The following is a 24,994-nucleotide window of genomic DNA, read 5'->3' as shown; positions in this document are numbered from 1 at the left end:
CGCTTGGACAAGGACGTACATACATCTCGCACGGTCCTGTGGCTACTAGCTGCCTCTCAAATCCTGTCAATTCTCAATTGAAAAGTGATCTTCTTGCCCGGTAGTAAGCAAATCAATTGTACGATTTATGCCGAGGTGGTCCCTGACTCCCTGATAACCGCCATACACGAGCGGCCCGCCATCCGGCGCGGAACGTTCGCCAAGTGGATCGGCACCCAATCAGGATGAGGACGTAAGTCCTGAGCCGCCCGAACAGGAGTTAAGGAATCCACCCACATGGCCGAGCCGCGTCAACAAATTCAACTTATCATCCCAGAAATGAAATCTTTTCTCAGTACTGCTGTCGGATAATCAAAAAAGTAAGGGCCCGAGCCCGGGATCGAACCGGGGACCTCGCGCAGATATGCTTGGGGTGAACCCTAAGCGCGAATCATACCACTAGACCACCCGGGCACCTGATGTGTTGGCTGGGCTTGCTCTTGATGTGTGGAAGATTGTATACACTTTAACACAGGAAACAGTGTACTTCCTCCATGGCATCGAGCTTTTGCAAAGAATTTCCTGATCCCGAGAACGGTGAGTGCAGCTGTGAGTCATCGAGGAGTTTCCTGATACATCTGTCACACTCCATGATCAATCTTTGTCAACAGCGCCAATCCAATATGGACACCATCGAGGACCTGCGCTTGTAGGTCCAGAAACATCCAGTGATAGACCAGCACGCACTACAAGTCTGTCTTGGGGCTAACCTTACTCACGAATCGTATACTCGCGATGTAAGTAAGAGAACACCGTGGATGTAACCATGGAGAAATGTACATCTACTAGACGACCCGGACGCGTACACTGACACTGCAGTGACCTATCTTTGTTACCTCCCTAGGTGCTTCATCAACAAGCAAACCAATCTTTTCATCTCTCACTATTGAAGAATCCTCTTACTTTCCTCCTTCAACATGCTTTCTCCGTCCTCCTCCGGCTTCGAATTCCATCGACTGAAGCACTGAATCTCAATTAAATTGCTTCGCAATTTTGGGAAAACCCGTCGAACTCTTCGACATGCCCGTCCTGCCTCTGTTCTCTTCTAAGTCCAAGTATCATCGACCGGACTGCTGAATTTCTATCAAGCTTCTTTCCAAGCATTGACAACCATCGGACGTCCCAGATATTACCTGTGTAAGACCGAATCTGCCCAATTCTCCGTGATGCAGAGTTGGCATCTCAGTCAATGATTGAAAATGCTGCGAACTCTGACCGTCGTGTAAACTTTTCTCGCATTGCAAAAATACAAAGAATCTCGATTGGCCACTTCAATTGCATGGATGTGAGCGATTTCTTCACCGCCACGAGTGACCAGTAGACATGACACGAAAGAGAAGTTGTCCTTCCTTCGTTCACGGTTCAGAGTCAAACTGAAGATCAGCCGCCATCAATAGGTCTTCGACCAGAGACCAACAATCAGATAAGCAATGCTTGTTGTTTCAAGGATGGTAGACACGATTCTGGGTAATATGCTTGATGATCTACAGCTACAGTAGTAAGTGCAGCCGTAGAAGATGAGAGAAGGATGAGGAGTGAGATTGCTTTGGGGGAGAGATTATACCTAAGCTATGGTGTGCGCTGAGCGGCAGAATCACATGCCATACAAACAATGTTGTATTTCCAAATTACGAAAAGCAAGTGACGAGAGTCTCGGATCAATGATCAAATTTTGCATGAAGCTCCCCTCGTGTCAATGTTCGACTGTTGCATTCGATACACTGTCTGTGTTCATGGCTAAGGCATACCTTGGATAGCATTATCCCTATAATTCTGTGAAGATCACTCAACAATCCCTGAAAAGGATGAACTTGCTGAGTATGGGAAGGGCAATGAATATTGAACATGAATAGCATTCATTGGTGCCCCAAATCAAGAGCTTAATCAAGTGACAGGACCCGGCCTGCGCGATGGCGACCCTAATGCTCAGGCTCTCATAGTCTTAGGCAAAACTTGGTGCTTCATATAAATGATGCCGAACCATATCACCTCAACAGTGGGCAGTGCTATCACGACCGACCAGCCTGTCAAACCTCAATTCTGTGCTTGGGAACGGGCTTAATGGAAAATAAAAAAAATTAAGCGTTTTGCCATTGCATGAGCAAGGAGCAAATGGAAAAAAAAGTTGAAGGCCCGAGCCCGGGATCGAACCGGGGACCTCGCGCAGATATGCTTTGGGTGAACCCTAAGCGCGAATCATACCACTAGACCACCCGGGCAATTCATAAAAATTATAGAACTATTGCACAATATGATCATAATTGAAAGACCAACCTCTCCAAGTCCACCTCGTATCATAGTTCTCTGGACTACCTCCAATATTATTATTCAGTCATCGGCCTAGTCATACGACTCACATACTCTCTTACAGTAATCCAGTGAGCCCAACTAGAGGATTTCAAGACACCTAGACTAAAGTCTCGGCGGTAGCACCGGTCCTCGAGGCCACCGGCCAGATCTGTAGTTCCTTCGGGTCGCTATAGTTATACACTGCTATTGTCACGGAGCTGTTTCGGCCGCTGTTGGGACTTTCCACGGGCCAACGGCTAGTCCCAGATCGGGCCTTGAGTTTAAATTAAACATTCCAAGATGGCACTGTGTATTGATGGAGACCAATCGCGGAGGAGCTCAGGGATACTGCTATCCGTGGACTGTGGTGGCGGGCTCCACGGCCATCACCAACGCAGTACAGGAACAGCGGTTTTGGGGGATGGATGGTTTTTTAGTGTTCATGTCACATTTGTTGAATTTGTTTTTCTCCGCCTTTCTTCGATCCTCATTCAATCATTCAGACATTCACTTTTAATCCTTGCTGACGTTGTAGTCTTTTCAGATTCGGCATGTTACAAACCCGGGTAGGATCAAGCTCGAGTCCGTGAGCGTCCACATTATACATAGGGTGTAGATTGACTAAGTCCAGTTGTATCATTGTGCATATACTATATATAGAGTGTGAACTCTGAGACTCTAGAATATTCCCTTAACATGAGCCGAATCTGGGTAATACTGTCATGTATACATTATGTTGGTTGAATCGTCTCGATTATGCTTTTCAGAATTCATACTTCATATCCATAATGTTAGAGAACATACCGATTAGTTTCATCTTTGATAAGGCCTGGTCATTAAATTTCAAGTCATCAGATCACAAGAAGTAAGAAGACAGCAAGCACATGCTTAAAATAAAGAATGGTAACCATTCAGCAGGTCGGCCATGACACAAGTGAAGGAAACGAAAAAAGTAAAGGCCCGAGCCCGGGATCGAACCGGGGACCTCGCGCAAATATGCTTGGGGTGAACCCTAAGCGCGAATCATACCACTAGACCACCCGGGCGAATAATGTCAATTTTGCTTCTTAATGGCTATATCAAACCTCAAGTCTCGAGCGGTGGTCTTGCTTTTTGATGATTGTGGCTTTCTCGAGATATAATTTGATGATTAGAATATTGGATTGAATCCATTCATTCGTCAAGAACTATCGTCGGTACTTCGAAAGAAGTGTAGGCTACCTTTATGAAAGGGTTCTCCATTCTCGCACAAAGCATACCTCATTTGAACAGCAAAGTATTTCACCCCAGGTGAGATTTCGGCATCTTGACGGCGCTTTTCTTCGGAGACTGATTTTTCCGATTCGGGTCAGTCAGTGACTCTCAAGCAATTTTATGTTAAGCTATTCTTCATTCTGAGAAAAACATCTGGGTTGGGCCGTAGCAGCAGATACGATACATTCTTCCATGAGGCCAAAGATGAAGATGGAAGCCATCGTCTTCTTTATGAAGATACCAGTGCAGGGGGAACAGAGAAGTGTCTTGAATCCATGATTCATGAGAACTATGCGAAATGAGAAATAAAATTTCGATTACCCCACACAGTATTCAGCTGAGGATGCACCACTGAAAATAGCTTGAGTGGTCTAACTAGTGGTCCATCCTATTTCTTGGCATCTCTTGTGGCATTTCTTGTGGCGTATGGTCTGGCGTCTGTTTTGGTAGGTTCTTGGGCTTTCCGGTTTACTTTCCAATCAAAACTGGCGGCAAATAGAAATCTTCCGCGAATACTACTTCTGCCCTGGCCGCGCAGCAGTGACCGTTCGCCATGGGTCCATGAAAACTCATTCGTAAATAATTGCTCAATTGTGCTCACATGAGGTTGCAAAAATTCATGTGATCTGATCTTCCTGCATGTCGTGGGACTGAGTGGGCATAAGACTTGCAGGCCACCGTATCAAATACACTATTCCCGACATATCGAGCTTTTCCTCGTCGTGATTGACCAATCTAAGCATTGGCTCTGGCTGTGTGGATGTCGGAGAATTTCCGTGTTTAAACAGACTGCGGGTTAAGGGTCAAACGTGTACAGGCTGATTCAAATCATATCTACCACCGACAGACAACTGGGGAATCTGCGAGTACTTTTCCTTGAGCATGCCTCTGGTGCTCTGCAAGACCTGTTTGCGGTTGTGTTAAGTGGAACGGCCAAAAAAATTGCCAATCGCAGGAACATTACATACCTCGATGTATGTCTGGCGAGGGTTGTGTCTCATTGTTCTGATGAAGGCCCAAGACATGGCCCCTGTTCAACTTTTGATCAGCGAAGAACTGCGTAATTCAAACATCATATCCAAACAATCGTCCAGGAGCTCCTCGACTTACCAGTTGCAAGACCCTGCATACTGGTATCCGCAGAAGTCTGATCATCAGCACAGCCGCTGAACATCCAGACGTCTTTGCCTTCATTCCGCCAATCTTCGACAAACTTCTCGTCGGCAAGACCGTTCTCGTCCGTGGGTTGATCAGGATGCGTGAATTTTTTCAGCAGAGATGATCCTCTGCCAATCAAGCCTTGTACATCCTGTACCTTTGCGAGTGAAAATCCACCCTGCAGTAGTCCAGATGCCTCCCTGAGTAATGAGACGCCTTCTTTCACATTGTTTACCATGTTCACTTTGCCATCAGCGTCCGGGCGGAAGACGTAGGGCAGTTCCACGGCTGAGCCGGAATGGCAGCAGTCAAAGAGGATGGTGAGTCGGCATCGAGGGTTCATCGGAGAGACAATCACTTTATGAAGCTTTCCGTCCATCAGCAATATTGCTCTAGCAAGGGCTGCGTGGAAGAGGGAGGGGCTCTGCGCTATGGCGTATGGAGCACATACCGTGTCACTGGTGATTTGTCCGTTGTGTTCAAAGTCCACGGGACATATGGTGTCGTCAAAGCTGAGGAGAACGGTCAGTTTGACAATCTATCGCGGTCACAATTCTGGAAAGACGGCTTTTGGCCGGAGACAGTTGAAGTGAGGAGAACGTACCCCGAGTCTCGATCGCCATCAGGATCCCGCACTTGGCCTTGAAGCATGTCCCGGTTCAGCATGGTTCTCCGATTCTCGACTTCAGAAAGCACACAACTCACTTCCATGGCCAGAATACGACAACCACAAAGAGTCTCCTGGGTTGTTACCCGTGGCCAGCCAATTGAACGCAGCCAGCATATTTGCGCCCGTGGGATAAAAAGGAGTCCCGCGGTTTTCAGGTGCATCAGTCAAGATGACCATATCCCGCGGGTCAGGAGAGTAACCTCGGTCGCGAACAAGGTATTCGCGAATGTTCATGGCATCGTTGATGCAGCCATTGAGCTGGTGACCCGAGCCGGTGTAGTTGATTCCGATGAGAAGAGCCTTTCTGCGAGGCATGGTGAGCGGTCGTGGGTCTATGGCTGAGTAGTGTAGGTAGAAAAACAATCTGAATGTACAAGTTCCGTTGGGCAACAGGCAGGCGTCAAGCAGGTAGTGGAGGATCGAAAGGGTCAACACGGGCTTTGTTCAAGCTTGTCAGACACTGTGTGCTCTCTGTTTCGCCTCCCACCCGATGAGGGGCTCCCAAACCTTCGCGCATCATCGCTTCTAGCGCCACAGGACACCCTGCGCAGTGCGCAACTGCGCACTGATCTGACCAGGCCCACCAGCTACCTCCATGCTTCCAGAGGAGTGGCGTATCACACGGCCGCATCCGGGCCATCTGGAGAACAATCACCGAGCCTTGGCCAAGAGGCCTTGACCCACTTCATGATTCATGCGTAGCGAATCAAATGTGGGACGGCGAAGCTTAGCAGCTGTCCCAGGTAGTGGTAGACTCAGAGACTGTAGTACAACAAAAGCTTTTGCTTTCAGTATGCCCGCCCATATTGAGCACTTGAAGCTGTATGATCTCATCTTAGACACTATCGAGTACACCACGGACAGCGAGGGCCCACATTGGAACTATTTTGTTGCTAGAAGCACCGAAAAGGCGATCTGCATGGCGACCGGTTAGCAAGCGAGGTGTGTGTGATAACAGAATGTCTGGAGATTTCATCATCGATACTACAGAGCACAGACACATTAAGCCCAGCTATATCGAGCAATCGAAGGCGGCGTCCGGAGTGCGACCGAGGAAGCTGGCTATCACATACAAAGGCATTCCAACATTACATCGCAACACTGTTTGCTGGTAATCTCACATCTTTCGAACTCGCGAACGTGGGTTTAGCTCGAGTGCCAATTCGGTGTTTCTCGGTAAGGTGCGAGTCGAAGAATCTATGCGATGTTCGGCAGCGAGCCAGCTATTTTCATGTGATCCCCCGATCACTGCACAGATCGATCAGTAGTACGTCGCGATTCTTTCCTTGGAGTGTTCGCTCCTTCCTTAATAACTTCCGTCCACCGCTGCATTTTTCACGACAGTGTATCATTTCCATCACAATACATTATTCGCGTCTTACCATCAAAGTCATGATCAGCGCAGTATATATGCGCGTCGAATCATTGAAGATCAAATGTTGATCAAGTTGAGTTGGAGTTAAATTGACCTAGAAGCCGGGCAACGTCGAGGGCTTTTAGAGGGACTTGTCTCATAGAGCATCGAAAACCTACATAAGGGATCGACTTGATATAGTTCTCGCAATTATTTTTCGGTAAATGCCTTTGCAACGAGACGTCAGGCGGGAAGAACTACGCTCAGAGGCATCAGAGACTTATATAAATGATGTCGAGGTGATCTAGATCTACCCTAATGACCGCCATAAATGCCGTCCTCAATCCACTCACGCGTTTATAGGAATGACCTATGTTGAAGGACCTACTCGACGTCGAGAGTTTGCCCTACGCTCACAGGCTGCGTCCATGTTGGTAACTTGTAAGTCTGCTGAGTGAAGTCTGCATGTTTTTAAAAAAGAGAAATAGACCATCCATGCAAAATTTCATTCCAGAAGACCACATTAACAGCATGACCAGAGATGTCGCTCGTACGTGCAACTGAAAGGAAAAATCATGGAACTCCAAGTTAAACTACTAAGAAGGAGTTACCGGCAAATTCAATAGACAGAGTTGCTCCGTGGAAACCACCTCCAGCTGTACGCTTGGTTACCGAACTCCTGGTGCTTTTCCATACATCGTATATGGTTTAAGGATCTATTGCACGGTGTATGCTGTTCAGCCATTGTAGTATATGCTGCATACTTTGTTTTTTTGTGCCTTCTGTGGCGCTGGGAATAAATCATGCAGGGTCATGTACATTTACAATATACAAACAGCATGTCGCAATATGATGCGAGACTCAGGGACTACGCTGTATGGCCTGAAAAACAAGGTACCACAAGGTCTGAAGATGGTGTCACATGACACAGAAGTGAAGGCGGTCATCCAGGAACTGAGGAATCTGCCCCAGGTGGATTTGTACAGACACCAGCTGATTGCACATCGCGGTATCTCTATACAATACACGTGTTTGTGAGCCCTGTCTCGCTTGGGACGAAAAGATAATGGCGAAGATCCTCAACTCCTGAAGAAGAAAATTGAGGGTCTGCTATGCCTGAAAAATTGCACGATGACCCCCGAAGATACTACGACTTTCACGATTCCATGTTTCATAGTAATTCCCTTGAAACAGACCAGTTCATCAAGAAAGCAGGCATGTAGATGTACTACTATAGTAATCCAAATCGTACCCTTGTATCCTTCAAAGTCACGGGCTTTGCTCACGGTGATGGAGTGACTAGCTGATCTCGTGACAAAGAGCTCTGTGCTTCTTCGCATTGCCTATCTCTTTCCCCCTCCTTTCATTTCCAAGTATACTCACTTCCCCGCAATTCACTAGATCCTAAAGCACGCCTTCTGTTCAACAATTTCTCCTCTTCACGGTGTGACTCGGTGTCTTATTTTGTTCTCGCTGGCCCTTTTACTCACTCGGAAAACACAGAGGCAGACTGCCAGGTGCCCGAAACCAGACAGAGTTGGATAGCCCCGGGGCTGCCCAAGACCCTCTTTCCCCATCGGGTCCAGTGAATCGCAGCGATAGCCAACTCTAATACTCGGTCGTGGGGAAAGTATCTCCCTGGTTCTTGTTGACCCGTGCCTTTAGCGCTGTTTCCGGTCGGCCCAGATGACCCGCTTCTCACGTAACATCTGTGCCGATTTGCTCGAATCTACATTGATTGCGAAGAGAGAGCTCTTACAATAAAGGCTTCTCGACTGAGCGCTCCGCCATAAACAATCCAAGCTATTGTTGTCGCGAAAGTATTGGCCGTTTGCCCGTCACGGCCCCGGCCTCACTCCACTGGTGTGGTGCTGCTGCACTGCTGGCCCGTTCCATTCGGTGGATGACTAGAGACCCGCCATGGCCGACTTGCCTTTCCCCAGTGGAGCTCCCCAAGCTCCTTCAACGTACAACTTCTCCTCCTCCGGTCCCCGCCGCTCTTCCTATGCTTCAGTCGTCTCCGGCACTGCTTTGTCTCCGCCCTTTTCAAACTCCTTCTCGCATATTCTGAGTTCAAGTCCTGCTGCTGCGGCTGCCGCTACTAGTCCAAATACTACGGCCTCTGCATCCGCCTCCGCTTCACTCCAGCTTCCGCTCTTCGCTCCGCCCAGCGGTCGTCTTCCCCCGCGGGCCTTGTCCGGCCTGGATGCCGCAGGAATGGACTTAAACTCCGCCTGGCGGCCCTCGGGGTCTGCAGAGTCCTCATTGCCAGCCTACTCTCGCAAATATGCCAATTATCTCCGCTCCACCGAGTACCAGAGTGGTTTCGCTGCCCCGATCGACGGTCCCGCTTTCCTGATTCCCTCTTACCTCCGCGAATCCCAATACATCTCCCGCCTCGAAGACGCTCATCGGGCCAAGCTTGCCGCGCAACAACGCGAGGGCGCTTCAGCAACATCCACATCCGGCGGTCTTGCGCTGTCGACTTCTTCCAGCCATGCTCAGCTCCCCCGCATGGCACCATCGCACCGGGGCATGACCTATGATATCATCGAGAAGGAGCCTCGAACGACACCACCATCTCCTCAGCTTAGCCCTCTTCCCTCGCGCTGGAGCTCTGTGGACAAATACTCGGGATTGGAACTGTCCAACGAAGGGTTGGATGTGCGGTACACAGGACCACTACATAAACATGATCACGAGGCCGCAGCGTTACGAGCAGACCATCCGATGCCACCCCAATGTGGAATCTACTACTTTGAGATCAAGATCGAATCAAAGCCACAAGACGGGTATGTCGAGGTCATTGCACCTTATAGTATGAGAGAGCTAACGCAGGTTTCAATCTGTTGCATGATAGGATGATCGGTATCGGATTCTCAAGTACCAAGGCCTCCGTGGAGCGGCTGCCCGGGTGGGAACAGGAATCCTGGGCCTATCACGGAGACGATGGAAAGTCATTCTTTGGTGAAAGTCAGGGCCAGGGCCGGGCATATGGTCCGACGTTTGGAGTTGGGGATACCGTTGGCTGCGGAGTGGACTTTTCGACGGGATCGGCATTCTTCACCAAGAACGGTATCTTCCTGGGTAGGTACAAAGCAGGCTAGAGATGAAGCCACGACAATCCCGCTGACACTCTACATGCAGGAACTGCCTTTCAAGAGCTGCGTAATGTAAAATTGTACCCTTCAGTGGGTATGAAGAAACAGCCCCCCGTTCACTTGAAAGCAAACTTTGGCCAGGAGCCGTTCATGTATGACATTGATGGAATGGTCACAGTATGTCACTACAAAGAGCTATCATATGCGTTTCATGTAGCCCACTGACTTTTCCACAGACCGAGCGCACACAAATCCGGGCGCAAATCAATGCCACCAGTGCTGATAGCCTACAACCCCCCTTGAACGAATCTGCCTTAATGCAGGAATTGGTTGCCCAGTTTCTGGCCCATGATGGCTATGTTGAGACTGCCAGAGCTTTTGCAGAGGAAGTGGCAACTGAGACAGCTGCGTTGCAGAATGGTCAACCAGACCCGCTTAAGAAATATGAGGTTGAAGAGGATCGTGAAGCGATCAACAGAAACAGTGAGAAAGTTCTTTGACAAGAGATCTTGGCGGGAATGCCCCTAACTTTTCACCTGACAGAGATCCGAGCCGCAATTCTTGATGGTGATATCGACAAAGCTCTGAAATTGACCAAGACGTATTATGCCAACGTGCTTGAGGACAATCCACATATCCATTTCAAGCTTCGTTGCCGAAAATTCCTAGAAATGATGCGTCAATCCAATGAACTAAACAACGGGGTAGCGGCGAGCAAGCGTCGCCGAGCAGATTCGCCAACTGCAGGCATTGGCCATGAACACGCTGTTTTCGATCAGGAGATGGAACTTGATGATGTTCATTGGGACGGCGATGGGATGGATACCGATGAAACCACTCCCATCCCTTTCAACGAGCTCTTAACTCAAGCAGTCCAGTATGGTCAGCAGTTGTGCATGGACTATCCAACTGATGAGAATGGCGGCGACAAGAAGATGCTCGACGCTATCTTCTCCCTAGTCGCATATCCTGATCCCCAAAGCTCAGTACATGGTCATTATCTTGACCCAGCAGGCAGGGTGGCAGTTGCGGAGGAATTGAACTCGGCTATTCTTGGTATGTCTGGAGCCTATCTCTTGCTCTTTTGTCTCATGTCTCAACCATTGACCTCGGCTCGCGATCCCTTTCGTCGCATGTCCTGTGGTTGGGCAATCAGTCTCTCTTGCGGGTCATAGTACTGATACTACGTACAGTCTCTCTCGGCAAGTCATCATCCGCAGCCCTAGAGCGGCTTTATCAGCAAACAGAGGCTTTGGTGAATGAGATTAGCGAAGACGGTGGCGCTGGGGCGTTTATCAATGTTCGGCACGATATTCTGCTCTGACCTATGAGCTTCATGCAAAGGCTACTAAGGTCATCATGGCTCCTGTTGCTTTCCTTTCTCTTCTCCATTGGTTTGATCCGACCTTCTTTTCCTCCGACGCGAACCACCCACCTCCAATTTCCCTACTTGGCTCTGCGTTGAGTCCATCAAGAAGATGGGAGCGGATCTTCAATAACTCTTTTTTTCCCTCTTTTGGTTGCCACGGCTGGGCTTGGGTGTTTCACCGATGAAGCCTAGTATCACTTGAACAGGAATTGACGGAACAATGACACATCACCTGGTCCTCTTCATTCTAATGCATGTGTAGATAGACAGCTCGAGTTGCGACCAGCTTATAGAGACGACGGTCCGAGTAGATTCAGGAAAAAACGTGACTATCTAAATGTCTTTATCAAGCCACGGATGATGCATGCTGATGAGGCGATACATGACTTCTGGAAGCCCCGCCAAAACAGTGTGGAGTGTGCACCATGTTCAAGCTTTTCAATCTTTGTGGTGTCCATCAGTCCGAGGTTCCATTTCCAGACTTGAGTCAGCAAAAGTGACCAGGTTGCAGCCGGTTGACTACGTAGATAGGCCCGACGCTGATGATGAAGCACCGTCGAAGATTACGCTCATGAGTACATTTATCATATTCCCACGTGGTCTTCTAGCCTACAATCAGACCAGACTCCACATCCGTCCCCAGCAAATGCATACTACCCAGAATCTCGCACTACAAACTACAAGTTCTAGCAACACCTGAACGTACTAAGGCTTTGATTCAGCAGCCGGGCCGACCTTCGACGTCTATCTCTCGACCGATATCCACGATTTAAACGGCCATATTCTAACCTACGAAGTCATAATGCGTTTCCCCCTATGTTTTTGCACCAACCGCCCGGGTGGTCTAGTGGGTAAGCATTTCTTCATTGCTTCATCCAACAAAATCCCCTTTCCTAACATGGCAATAGTATGATTCGCGCTTAGGGTTCACCCCAAGCATATCTGCGCGAGGTCCCCGGTTCGATCCCGGGCTCGGGCCTTTACTTTTTGTCATGTCTTCGCTCATTTATTTCGCGTCAGCATCTTAGTAAACTTTTTTTGGGTGTGTTTGGACCCCAATGGTTTGTGGGAGGAAAGGGGGTTTGGTGGTGGAGTGGTCATAAAGTACAGCACGCTGGGATCATCATGCAGTTCGGTATCAAGTGAACTTCAATGATCATCCAGCAGGACCAGCACAGAACTTGGGTTTCTCCCAACAATTGTGGGCCACTGGGTACAAGACAATGTTTTTGCCATTGATACGAGTCTTGGCTTACGATAAGTTGTGCCTCAAGAATTCATTCTCGGCGTAATCTTTCGCTTCGTTTTTTTTCTCTGCATTTCTCCCGCGGACTATAAGTCTTCCAGATCTCGTATGGATAGTGAGTCTTCAGAGGGAGACAACGTATGTCTTGGCATGACCACGAACAAAAGTATCGATCACTATGTCGCTGAATCTGGAAGCCCGGTCATTTCTCATTCAACCACACTGTGGTGCTTGGAAAACTCTGACCTCTCTCATTCAAAAATCTCGGCACGGGCTGTTTGTAGAATGGAGTTCCAATGCCATCGAGGCGCCAGTGCTCTTCACGAATTTGATCTAGCATCACTGTTGCAGTGATGATCATAGGACCGCGGAAGACTTTATTGTATCTCCAAGAAAAGTCGTTTCTCTTCTATATCACACCGACAATACACGTACGGGTGTCGTGGGAGAATGGTTTACACAAACACACTGAAAGCGAGCCTCTCTTATCACTCAACATAGGAATAGACCAAATGAAGCGCAACCAGAGCAGAGCCTCGGACATGGTTACTTCACTTGTCTTCTTGATCAAATACTTGATAATGTTGGTGCGCACATTTGTGCATCTTTCTGAGACTGCGAGGGCCTTATGACAGTGCTTTGTCGGTCTGATGAAGCTGGAGCAAATCATCCATGAAATTTAATACGAAAGCACAGATATCTCAATCATTCATCACTTCAACTGACCAGACCTGAGATACGTTCCGGGTGTGGGAATTTATCGATTTCGAGGATTGGCGATCTACACATGGCGCACGTTGGTTCCGTAATGAAACTGCAATCATGAATGCCGTCTTTCAGCCGCGAAGTTAGTGGTTCTTATTCCTTTCTGGAGTCTATTCCCTGTCTACGCCTGTAATGATCTCCTACGCAATTTCAACCCTGCAGATCATGGTTCTGCGAATATTTATCCTCGTCCATGAGAATTGGCGAGCGATCGTCTTAAGGCAAGGAGCGCGTTCAAAGTGATGAGTAAAATGCACAGGATAGAATCTCCATGCAACATTGAAGCCTCTTACCTTTTGACCACAAAATTCACCAGAGATCCTAGCCACGTTCATGTCTGACCCAGTCGACAGTAAAAACCTAATAAGTCTTCTTCCCCTCTTATCACCTGTCTCAGAGGTGGAAATGAATGTCCGTTACAATTCACAGCGATACACCGATCTCTTGCTTTCAAATTCAGAATGAAATAGAAGCTCCATCAAGATGGCGTATTTTGCCACAAGTGACCTGTGCAGTGAATATGCATATTGTATCTACAGGCTAGATGAAAAGCACACAACCAAGATGAACCCAAGTTGCTCGGTATTTTCAGAAAATGGATCTGAGCAGGTAAGTAACGAGTCCGACATCATAAGACAGTAATATGCCACTGCAGTCAAGAAGTTCATTTGTCAGCTTTGAGCCTGCTATACTTTCAGGTTATGTGCAGTCGGGATGTCCGGCCCAGATCTTCTCGTGAACATTCGTTGATGCGCCACGTTTCAATTTCTTGAGTGAAGGTTTCTGGATGATTTGTCGATGCCTTCAAAGTGACTACCACCGTCGATGCGAGGTGTTCTCATTGCCGAAAAGAAGACTTCCACGTGTATAAGAGACCGTACACTGTGGGACAGTCGAGGAAACCTTAGTCTTGACCTACGGGTATTCAATTGATCCAAATGACTCTCTCTCTCTGTGCAGTAGGATAACAGTCAAGAGAAAAATCATTCTCGGAATGAACGCAAAGACCAGCAGTTGTCAAATGAGTGAGTGATCCTGAAGTAGATATGCCAATCAGACGTGATGTTGATGGAGCAATGAACTCATAATATCATGAACAGACTAGTTTACATTTTTGGTGTGGACGAACTGTATGATCAAAAAGGTATGAAGCCGGTTGGTGGAAGCCTCACCGAGCTCCACTATCATTGCTTCGATTGGCTGTAGAGCAAGGGGCCACGTGAGACACCTACTTGAGCCGCAGTGTCGCTGAGCGAATGAATGACCGCCCGGCGGCAGATTTCCTACACTGGCTTTGGATGGATACTTGAACATTTCTGATCGACACGCAAAAATGCAATTCTCAAAAAGAGTAAAGGCCCGAGCCCGGGATCGAACCGGGGACCTCGCGCAGATATGCTTGGGGTGAACCCTAAGCGCGAATCATACCACTAGACCACCCGGGCGCTTCATGCAAACACCGACATTTTTTGAAACCATGTTTGGAAACAAGCGTGCATTTTCGAGATGCTGAAATTCTATAACTATCCGGTCACATGTCGCCGCAATCAAAACTCACAGAAGCGTGTCGGGCCGTTCATGATGAAGAGATACTCACCTACTAGTTAGTAGTTACTAGTTAACTACCAGCAAATTGTATGTACCGAGGTCGCTTCATTCAAATGTCGCCCCGTTTGCTCAACATCCATTTCTATCCATACCTATCCTTTGACCATTCCAAGGTTGACCTTTGGACAGCAAACCACTGGCCAGTCAGTGAGGCCACCGACAGGTCACAGTCAACGTCAAGACAGGCAGCACAGGTATGAGCAACACTCGTGCCACACGAGCCAAGATGAAAATGACTTGAAACCTCCAACATGTCCAACTGAACTTCTCAGGTATCAACCATCAACCAAGTGCGGATATAGTCTGCACTCTGCAGACACTCTTTAGATGTGAGGCCGCGTAAAATCTACAGTGTATGACCCCATGGAGCCACCGGGCATCTTTGATATTCTCGATATCGACCCGTTACGAGTCCATCCCTCGGACTGGCAGGTAGGCGAAACGCAAGCTTGAAGTACATGATCGACACAGATGAAATGGCTAAACCCGAGTCTGACTACTTACAGGGATATAAACGAGCGTCGCGGCTTTCATACCATGATACATATTGGAGGCTACTGTGAGAACGTAGCAGACCCAAAAGAGGGGAGAAAGGAATGGTGAGATTGCATCTGGTGAGAGGTGCCTATCTAAGCTACGAAGGTGGTGTGCGTGGGCGCGCACCGCGCTAGTAACACGCCTAACCACCAAGCTATCTCAACACCCCCCTGGACCTCGATCCACCAATCTCACTCAAAACACGAAAAAACATGAAAAGTGATCATACAAATATGTTAATAACGCCTTAATACAGCTTTTTGAGCTCAAAAAGGTGTTTAAACCCTTAGAATTAAGCTCGCTGGAAAGGCTATTGAATCAGAGCTTTTTCATGCCCAAAAGGTATAGAAACCTCTCGAATTAGACTCGCTACAGCGGCTTAGTGAAGCTATCTGCTGCCTGCTCTGTAGTAGAGATTTTGACGAATTTGCATACCCCCCTAGAGACTTAGTCTCTAATATAATAGTATTTAACGTTAATATACTTCGTTCGTTAGTATAAATCATAGCTTTCAGTAAGGTAAATAGCGCCTTAGTTATCCTCGTAGATTACAGTAGGAAGTTGCAAAAGGGACTCCATATTAAGTTCCTTAAGGAAAAGCTACAGCCACAACACCTCTTGGATAGCTAAAGATACAGCTATATACTCGCTTTCTGTAGAGGAAAGAGCAACGCATATTTACTTTTTACAAGCCTAAGTAATCGCACCATTCGTAAGCTTAAAAAGGAAGCCGGAGGTTAATATACTACTATCCGTATATTTACCGGCCTAATCTATATTAACGAATCTAAAGAGGGGGTCTAGTAAGTAGGAATACGCGATAGTAAGCGTTTCAGAACCCTTAAGATATCGAAAGATACACTTTAATATAGTTATATACTTCGCGGAGGGATTATACGTATATCTTACAAGCTTTGTAACTACGAATATAATATCTAGTCGCGTATTAACCATTAGCTAAATAAGTAAGCCTACTATCTTACGGTAAGCTTTAACTTCCGCCGGAGTAGTAGTATCCTTACGCGGTTATAGGATCTCCTTATCATAAAATAGCGTAGGGACTACGTATATATCTTATAGGTTAAATTTCGCGAGGACTTTACGAATATAGGCGAGCTGAGAGAGCTTTACCTTACTATCTATATAAACGATATCAATCGTAAGGAATCGCGTAGCAGTACCGTTATCAGTAATATCGAAGGATTTTCGAATATAGTCCTTAAGCTATATAAGAGATACGTCTAAAGGCGTGATAATCAGTATATTATTAACGTGTATAAGAAGGTAAAGCTTACGCTTTAAATATATAAAGACCGAATAATCAGCTTATAAACGACTGAACCTAAGAGCTATAAGAGCCCTATAAATAGTATTATACTATTCGCGAGGACTCTGTTTTAGACCGTACAAAGTCTTTAAAAGAAGGCCGTATTTTCCAGGCTCTTTAAAACCATTAGGAAGTTAAATATAGATTTCTTTAAGAAGCTCTGCGTTAAGAAACGCCGTAACGAAGTTAATATAATATATCTACCAGCCGAAATACGTAGTAATTACGCAGAATATTTTAAAGCTTAAAGCTTTAGCTATACTTATATAAATATCAAGATAATCGATTCCTTCGCGTTGCTTAAACCCTTTTATAACGAGACGCGCTTTATAGGTCCTATTATCCTTAATACGAAAGACCTATCGAAGTAGAAGAAGCGTCTTTTTAGTGCCCTTAGTAGGAAGATCATATACACGCTAGGTACCGTTTATCAGCTACTTATATATTTCCTTATCTATAGCTTTAATCTATTTAGTCTGTTTATCCTTACTATAATTCTGTAATATATCCTACTAGCTATCTAGTTTATATAGTATTAACTAAGCTAAAGCTTAATATAAAAGCTTTAGAAGTAGTTATACGTCTATAGCTATACTACGAACTAAAAAAGTAGCGTATTTAATATAATTAGCTAGAGCTATATTTAAACGCTTAAGAAAACGTAAATATTCCTCTAACTCTATAGCCGCTTAAGTCTTCTTACGGACTCGTAAGGAACGCCGAAGACCTATCTTAGGTATATTCTAAGAACTACTTTCGATAGTTTTAGGATTAGCCTCGATAGTTTCAGAACTACCCTCGACAGTTTCAGAACTACCCTCTATAGTTTAAAGATTATCGTCGATATTTCTAGGACTACCCTCGATAGTTTCGGAACTATCCTCCATAGTTTAAGGGCTATCGTCGATATATTCATTCTGTTTATAGGCGAATCTCCGCTTAATCTGTTCCCGAAGCTTTTTAAGTTAGACTTCGCGTTTAAATAAAGAAAGTGGTATATTAGACCGCTTAGATAATAGTAGGTCTCCTGTTAGAATATAAGGAGATAGAGTCACTAGCTATACTAGCTTATCAGGGCCATTAGCCAAATCTAGCTAAATTAGTTAATCGCTATTAGCCGGTAGGAAATCCGATAGCACGTAACGGCGTTAATTAGCCGTAGATTACACAGGAACTGACTTTAGCTCTGTATTAAGATCGTACGTAGGCTTAGGTAGATCCTTCGTTATATTCTTATTAAAGACCACGTTACGAGAGACCACGATCTTCTTTAAATAAATATCATAGAGTCGATATCTATTAGTACTATAGCCTACTAACCTTACTTCGGCTATATACGGAGAAAGCTTATCTACCCTACGTTCCTTTAGAATCAGATACTAAGCTTAGTAGCTAAGTACGCGCAGATTTGAAATATCTAGCTTTTTACTATAGAAAGCTTTATATAGAGTTATATCAATAGTAGACTACCAGAGACGGTTCATTATATAATTAATACCTAAAAGTAGTTCACCCCATAGATATTTAGGAAGCTGATTTTCAGCTAATACGGCGATTAGCGGCTTAATAAGCCAACGATTCCTGATCTCCGTAATACCGTTAAGCTAAGGTATATAGGGGGGAACAGGATCCTAAATAATACCGTTTTCTTCGCAAAAAGTAGCGATTTCAACGTATTCTTACGTATTATCGCCTAAAATCACCTTAACTTTATAGTTAAATTACGTTAAAAAATAGGTTACTAATATACGAATTTTATTAGCAATTTCGCTTTTCGCCTTTAATAGGAAGACCTAACAGAAGCGAGTAGTATTATCGGTAACTATTACAAAATAACGATTACCTCTAACGCTAGCGATAGAGATAGGACCCTAAATATTAATATAAAGCTTCTGCGCTAGTATAGTCTTAATACGCTTACTTCGTCTAAAAGGTAAGGTATAGCCTTTACTAAGAATACAAGGAGGATAAGGGTGCTTAATACCAGATCCCTTTTTGATGTTAATTCCTTCGGTATATTTAGGTATACGCTTCACCTTCTGCTCGCCTACGTGATAGGCTCTACGATAAGCTAGGTCCATTAAAATAGGTTGAATCTTACCGATTTAAGAAGCTATAGCTAAATCTGCGGCGGGTGCGTAGCTATTACCAAATACATAAGACAGTTAAACAGATAGAGCTCTAAGTATATCAATAAGGCTATTACTATTATAAGTACGAACCTAATATTAACCGTTCTCCTGCTTTACCGTAACGATAAGCTCTTCCCCCCTATATAGGAAGCTATATATCTTGTTAAATCGAGTCTTAATACCAGAATCCTTCGTAAGTTACTACGAGGAAATAAGGTTTATATTAAAAGAAGGAATATACCAGACTCTGAGTAGCTTAAGCTCAGAAATATTATTTCTATTTATAAAGTTCAGGATAATATCGCTATATCCTTTAGTCTGTACTTAATAACTATTTAGAAGCTTTATATCGGTAATAAGTAGCGTAAAATTAATAAAATTTGCACGATAAGGTATCATATATACTAATACGCCAGAATCTACTATCTAAGTGCACTATTTATCGTTATCTGTTAATATAGCCGTAATATTAACGGCTAATAAGCTTATTTCGGCGAAGCTCGCTAAGATCTTCTTTTTAGATATCTCCTTCGAATTTAAGTCCTTTTTTAAATTAGAAGTACTAGCTATAGCTATATTAACTCTGCCTTAAGAGGTACCCTTAGATTTAGGGTTAAAGAAGCACTACTTACTAGTATAAGCTGTTAAACGCTTATAGTAGATATAATAATGCGATAGCTGATTATTATTATCCTAGTTATTTTAACTTTAGCCACGACCTTGTCCGGAGCCTCTGCCGCGGCCTCTATCTCCTCGACCTCTATCTCTACCTCTACCTCGATCGTTATTTTACGTAGATTTCGTATCTTTCGAGGTAGAAATAGCTACGATTACTATATTTACAGACTTTTTATTTAACTTATATTTAATAAATTTACCGAAAATATAGTCAAGTATGCTGTCCGGATTAGCTGGAGGTTTATACATATTCAAGAAACCCTTTATACTTTAGTAGCTATTAATTATAAGCTTGAAATGGGCCAGAGCCTATTTAGGTGGTAAGGGGGTATTTAGAACGGCTGAATTCGTAAGGTCCAAAGTAGCTTACCATTTAGTAACGAAATTATACAGATCACTACTAGTATAAGTAAGCTTAATTAAAGATGATAGCCTATAGCTCAAAGCAGTGTAGTTGCTAGTGCTATATATATTACTAATACGAAGGAAGATTTTATATGAATCTTTGTAATCGCGTATAAAGCTACGAGCTAAATCGCTAAGTGTGTAATAGATAAGGTATTTCGCAAGCGTATATTTTCGGCGAAACTAGTGAAATCTGTTATTTAGTTAAGTTATATTCTCATTAATCTACTTATTAAATTCCTCTTCGGTAGGTTCTCGTCTAAGTTAAGCGAAAAGGACGTTTTGGATAGCTTCCTCTGTAGGAGTATCACGAGGCTCTTGAATAGGGTATATTAGGTTACCTATAATAATAGATCATAGATCTTCGTCTAGGCTATCTACAACAAATTAAAGCCCCTGTTTCTATTTCTCGAAGTTAGCTCTTCCCTTAAGTATAGGGACTGATTCGGCGAAGGTTTTAGCCGCCTTATAAGCCTCGAGATCGGAAACCATGTTGAATATGCGTAAATAACACGAAGTTATTATATATATTGATCCTACTACGACGAAGTACCGCTGCGTAGGCGTGCCTGCTACGGCGATATACCGCTGCGCAGGTAAAGAGCGTAAGAGCTCTGAAAATGGCGTAGAAGCCTGAAGGAGGGACTTTAGCGACGATTCGATACGATAGCTTCGGTAGCCGTAGGGATTATCAAGTCGTAAAAAGGTGCGAAGTCTGCACTCTATAGAAGGCGCAAAACGCGCCGAAAAACGATGGAAAAAGAAGGAGGTTATTTTGCAAGTTATGCCTAGGCAGTGAGGAAATGTGAATAACCTCACTTTTTGTGCGCTAAGCAGGGCTCATAACCTATTAGAGGCTACTGTGAGAACGTAGCAGACCCAAAAGAGGGGAGAAAGGAATGGTGAGATTGCATCTGGTGAGAGGTGCCTATCTAAGCTACGAAGGTGGTGTGCGTGGGCGCGCACCGCGCTGGTGACACGCCTGACCACCAAGCTATCTCAACAATACAGTTGTACAAGACTCACATTAATGCAGTATTACAGTATATAGCGCAATATAGCTATAGTGGTACGTGCAGCTGTATCATGTGTGGGAGATATGACTGTGAGATGGACTAGCGAGGACCTGGAGATACTCTCCAAGCCATGAACCGTGGTGAGACGGCAGTGTCACATGCCACACGAACATATAGCAGCCTAAAGTTGGTAATATGCGAATCCTCGTATCGAAAATGGCCGATCAAGCGAAACCCCTGTCGTAGCGACAAGAAGAGGCTGTTCGAGCCACACAGTCTGCTACGGTCCGAATGGTCGAAAAGGTAGCAAATCATGGCCAACGAGGAGCGTACCCGTTACTACCAAGACTGGGAGAACTACTTTCCGGCCTCGGAACAGAAGACCGGCGAGCAAGACTCAACAATCACTGATGTACGTACCCAGAACGCTGCGCAGGACCTGAGAGTCGCCGCGTAAGTCTTGAGGAACGTCGAGCTCTCCGCTGATAACAGACAGCTCATGAAATTTCGATTCATGTACTTCAATGTACGGTAAGGTTGCTGACTAACGTTCCTAAGAGATTCGCGCACGGGAGAAGGCGAAAAGCACATGGACAGATCAGACTGCCGATTCAGGCGATCGTGCATGGATGCGATGTTATTTCGGACGCCCACATACTTCTTGACACGCGTCCAGCAGAGGAGACGCACTTCTTCGAGATGACTGCCCTGGCCAAGGACAAAAGTGTCCGAGGCATAGAGAAATGACTGTTTAGAGGCAGCCGTCACCAATAGGGCCCATGTTCAGACACCCAGGGCGGAATAGAGCATACGCTCTGATATCTGGTCGATTAGTACACAGAATGACTAGCAGCTGCCGAATGCTTTCTCGCCCCGTTCGGAACTGAGTCTCCATGATCCGCCATTTGTTCTCTCAGGTGCACGGTCGACTGGTGTTTCCCTGGTGGATTGGTGACCCATGGCTGTACTTGATGCCTCGACCTCTGTGGTAATTCTAAATACCCAGATATCAATAGTAATTTTGATGCCACAAGAGATGCTCACGAGACACGGAACATCTTGCTTGTAAGCATTGTCTTCCAATCCACTAATCTCGAAGATATGAGACTGTAAGGCAGGATTACTTGCCAGGGCGTCTCAGAAAAGATTCAAATATATAGCGACCATTCGCGAGAATGAGAGATGGAAGAAACCATATCTCGACGAAACAGAAAGGCACTGCAGGGTCCTCTTGAACAAAATCTCTCATTGAATGACAGTACCAAGCCAGGCTATATGGTTTTAGTATATTCTTGTCCTGTTGAACGTGGAACGCTCCTTACCAGGCGTACGTCAGCCCACAGATTCCCTTTTGCATGGGAGATACAAGACTCCTTTCTGCTTGATTCGCGATCAAGTACATAGTGACGCACGGCAGTGAATACTGTTGTTTCGGCTGGGGAGGGGGGAGGGTAAATTACACAGTCTGAACTAGCTGGTGCGTACGTACAAGGGTTGGCTGCCGTTTTGAAGGAGTTTTCGAATGTAGCTGTGGAGCACTGGATGGAGATTTTGACTGTGTAGCTTCATAATGTCAAAAGTTTCACCAGCATTATATCAAGCGCCCGGGTGGTCTAGTGGTATGATTCGCGCTTAGGGTTCACCCAAAGCATACCTGCGCGAGGTCCCCGGTTCGATCCCGGGCTCGGGCCTTAACTTTTTGGTGATGCTTCGTGGTCATGAAAGCTGAGATCGAGAAATAATTTTTCTTTTTTGGCGCGGCTGGGCTACAGATATGGGTCCGCCCAGTCGCGCCCATTTTACTGGGGCTGTGGGTTTCGCAGTTTGAGGCTCGGCCCTGTCTGCGGTAGAGACCAGTTGCGTATGCGCGGTCAGTCCCTGGACCATCAGCTGTTAGTTCTCATACGATCTACACGGAGGCTCAAAATTCTGCCGGCAATTACTCTTCAGGGCAATGAGAAGTCATTACAAGATCGACGTACTAGGATTTGATAGGGTCAAGTCTCTGGCGGCCGATAAATGTACTCGCCGCTCGGGAACGAATATGATGAATGTGACAAAGATTTCTAGTGACGGGTTGAGTCCGAAAAGACCACAGTATTTGTAAGATGATAAAATTTCATTTTGTTTTTCACACCCAGGTCTCACGAAGAACTACTCCGAAAGACTTCTCCAATTGACCGTCTAAAGAACCATCGAGAAGGATCATCTCAAATGCACGTGAGACTATGATGTAGCCTACATAACTGAACTTTTGCCCCCAATAATTGCAGCTGAAGTAAGGTGAAGGCTATACAGGGCGTCGGGTTGGCCATCCAAGCTTACTGCATGAGTTTAGCAAGTGCGATACCTTCGTTTCTGTCGCGCTTATCGGCTGCAGTACCACATCTTGTCAGGAAAGACAGCTGGAGGCGGCACCAACTTACAAAGGCTGTCGCATAATGGGAACTAATGTCCAGGGACCCTAGGCCCGCGAAGTTTTTACATGTCATTACTCAGATAGATTGTTATGTATATGACGATTTGATCGAGTATCTTCCTTCAGATTTGTAAGTATAAATATGATCAAGTCAAAACAAATCATCACGAGTAGGACTATCTACACGATTACCCACCAAACAACTCCAGTTCGCTCTGATCGCCCCTTGGCTCGTCATGTTGTCAGTACTTACATCCAAGATTTTTTTTTCATGTGTTGCCTGGAATGACATGGACTCGTCGAAAGAACTTCACAGGGGCGCAGACACCCCATCCCAGAGGGGATGATCACACTCCAAGACCACTTAAATAAGGGCTGCTCCGGAAGCATCCTCTACAATCTAAAATGAGGACCCCGAACGAGCCAGCTTTCAACTCTGAGCTCTTGCCGCTTCACTCCGTTGAAAGGTGACATCAGTCGCTATCTACAGGGCTTCCTTCCAAACACCCAGACACAACTCTTTTCATATTTACATCTACAACCAGAAATACCCGGATCAAGCAGTAAATGAATCGGCGACGCCTACGCTTGCAACTCATACCTATCATGTATACCGCACTAGCAGTGTTATACTCATATCAGCTACGCGTGCGTCAAAGATTGACCGGGAGACCCCGAGCCTTGGCGGACAATCAGATCAGGGCGTTGGACAATCTGGCGCGTTCGTACGGAGACTATACGATGGACGTTGTCGGACCGTGGCTCACATTTTCCGAAAAGTCCTTCAGACAACAGGATGCGGAAAGCATTTGACTCTGCCTGGGTCAAAGAGGCTGGAATCAGAAGACTTGCCACCTTTTTGAACTGACGAACACTTCCGCCACCTCAGAAGAATTGACCTTACCCTGGGATTACATTCTGCATTAGGCCTACTCGCCCTACCGAAGCGGAGTAATTTGATGTGTAACCGAGGATGAAAGCCCGGTGTTGATTATGGACCTCGGACCCGGACCTGAAGCTTTTGAAGGAGGCTTTGGAAAACCTGTCGCGCTTCGACTGAATATGAAGGTGCCTGAAAGGGATCACCGATCGAGAACACAAGTCCATTGAGGTGGGTATGTCGGGGCCACGTAAGGTCGTCATGTCAAGAGATGTAGAGGTTATAGAGGTCGAGCGGTTTGAATAGGCGAGGTAGACCACAATTTGGGTTCTCTTCAACAGAAGAATCTCGAGAGTGATGGAATGAGATGGCAGAGCCTGATCTCCGCTGTGTACCATAGTAATCTCTTGCCAAGAGGGCCCAGGAGCTGGAGATCGAGAAGCGTGGGTGGCAGGGGACGTGGGTGGATTTACCTAGAACCTCAAACGGGGCTGTATCCCTAATGAAAACTGCATCGGCAGCGATCGGCCATGCCAGAAGAAAATGCCGGAGGGAACGGAACCAGTCCATCGAGAACAGAATGTGTTTCGATTTAAAAAATGAGGTGTAGTTCCCGACAATGAGGTATCTCCACAGACAGGCATCGCCTCTCCACGGATCATGAACAAGGTGCTGTAGCTTTTCCACGAATGAAGCAGCTCCGTCTGCTAGCGTGAGCCGATTTGGCGAAGCAATTTCGTTGCGTAC

General features: G+C 45.9%; 3 protein-coding genes across 3 annotated transcripts; 2 read left to right on the top strand and 1 right to left on the bottom strand.

The window, feature by feature from the left end:
* Nucleotides 1-4,385: 4,385 nt before the first annotated feature.
* On the bottom strand, nucleotides 4,386-5,725 carry N7539_006938 (caspase family protein; the record flags this gene model as incomplete). The annotated part of the gene is made up of 5 exons (XM_056936539.1): nucleotides 4,386-4,487; nucleotides 4,551-4,612; nucleotides 4,693-5,252; nucleotides 5,345-5,381; nucleotides 5,446-5,725. 5 exons carry the CDS (start codon nucleotides 5,723-5,725, stop codon nucleotides 4,386-4,388), a joined length of 1,041 nt encoding a protein of 346 aa, XP_056788474.1.
* A 2,959-nt stretch (nucleotides 5,726-8,684) lies between these two features.
* On the top strand, nucleotides 8,685-11,189 carry N7539_006937 (uncharacterized protein; the record flags this gene model as incomplete). The annotated part of the gene is made up of 6 exons (XM_056936538.1): nucleotides 8,685-9,556; nucleotides 9,625-9,851; nucleotides 9,912-10,042; nucleotides 10,102-10,348; nucleotides 10,409-10,921; nucleotides 11,059-11,189. 6 exons carry the CDS (start codon nucleotides 8,685-8,687, stop codon nucleotides 11,187-11,189), a joined length of 2,121 nt encoding a protein of 706 aa, XP_056788473.1.
* A 10,072-nt stretch (nucleotides 11,190-21,261) lies between these two features.
* N7539_006936 (uncharacterized protein) lies at nucleotides 21,262-21,695 on the top strand (the record flags this gene model as incomplete). The annotated part of the gene is made up of 2 exons (XM_056936537.1): nucleotides 21,262-21,401; nucleotides 21,509-21,695. The coding sequence occupies 2 exons, from the start codon at nucleotides 21,262-21,264 to the stop codon at nucleotides 21,693-21,695; spliced, it is 327 nt and encodes a 108-aa protein (XP_056788472.1).
* Between the last annotated feature and the right edge of the window lie 3,299 nt (nucleotides 21,696-24,994).

Source organism: Penicillium diatomitis (genome assembly GCF_028827545.1).
Source record: "Penicillium diatomitis strain IBT 30728 chromosome Unknown utg000009l_segment0_segment0, whole genome shotgun sequence".
In the NCBI taxonomy this organism is placed as follows: domain Eukaryota; kingdom Fungi; phylum Ascomycota; class Eurotiomycetes; order Eurotiales; family Aspergillaceae; genus Penicillium; species Penicillium diatomitis.
The sequence above is the reverse complement of the archived record's forward strand: the minus strand, read 5'-3'. Positions and strand labels throughout refer to the sequence as shown.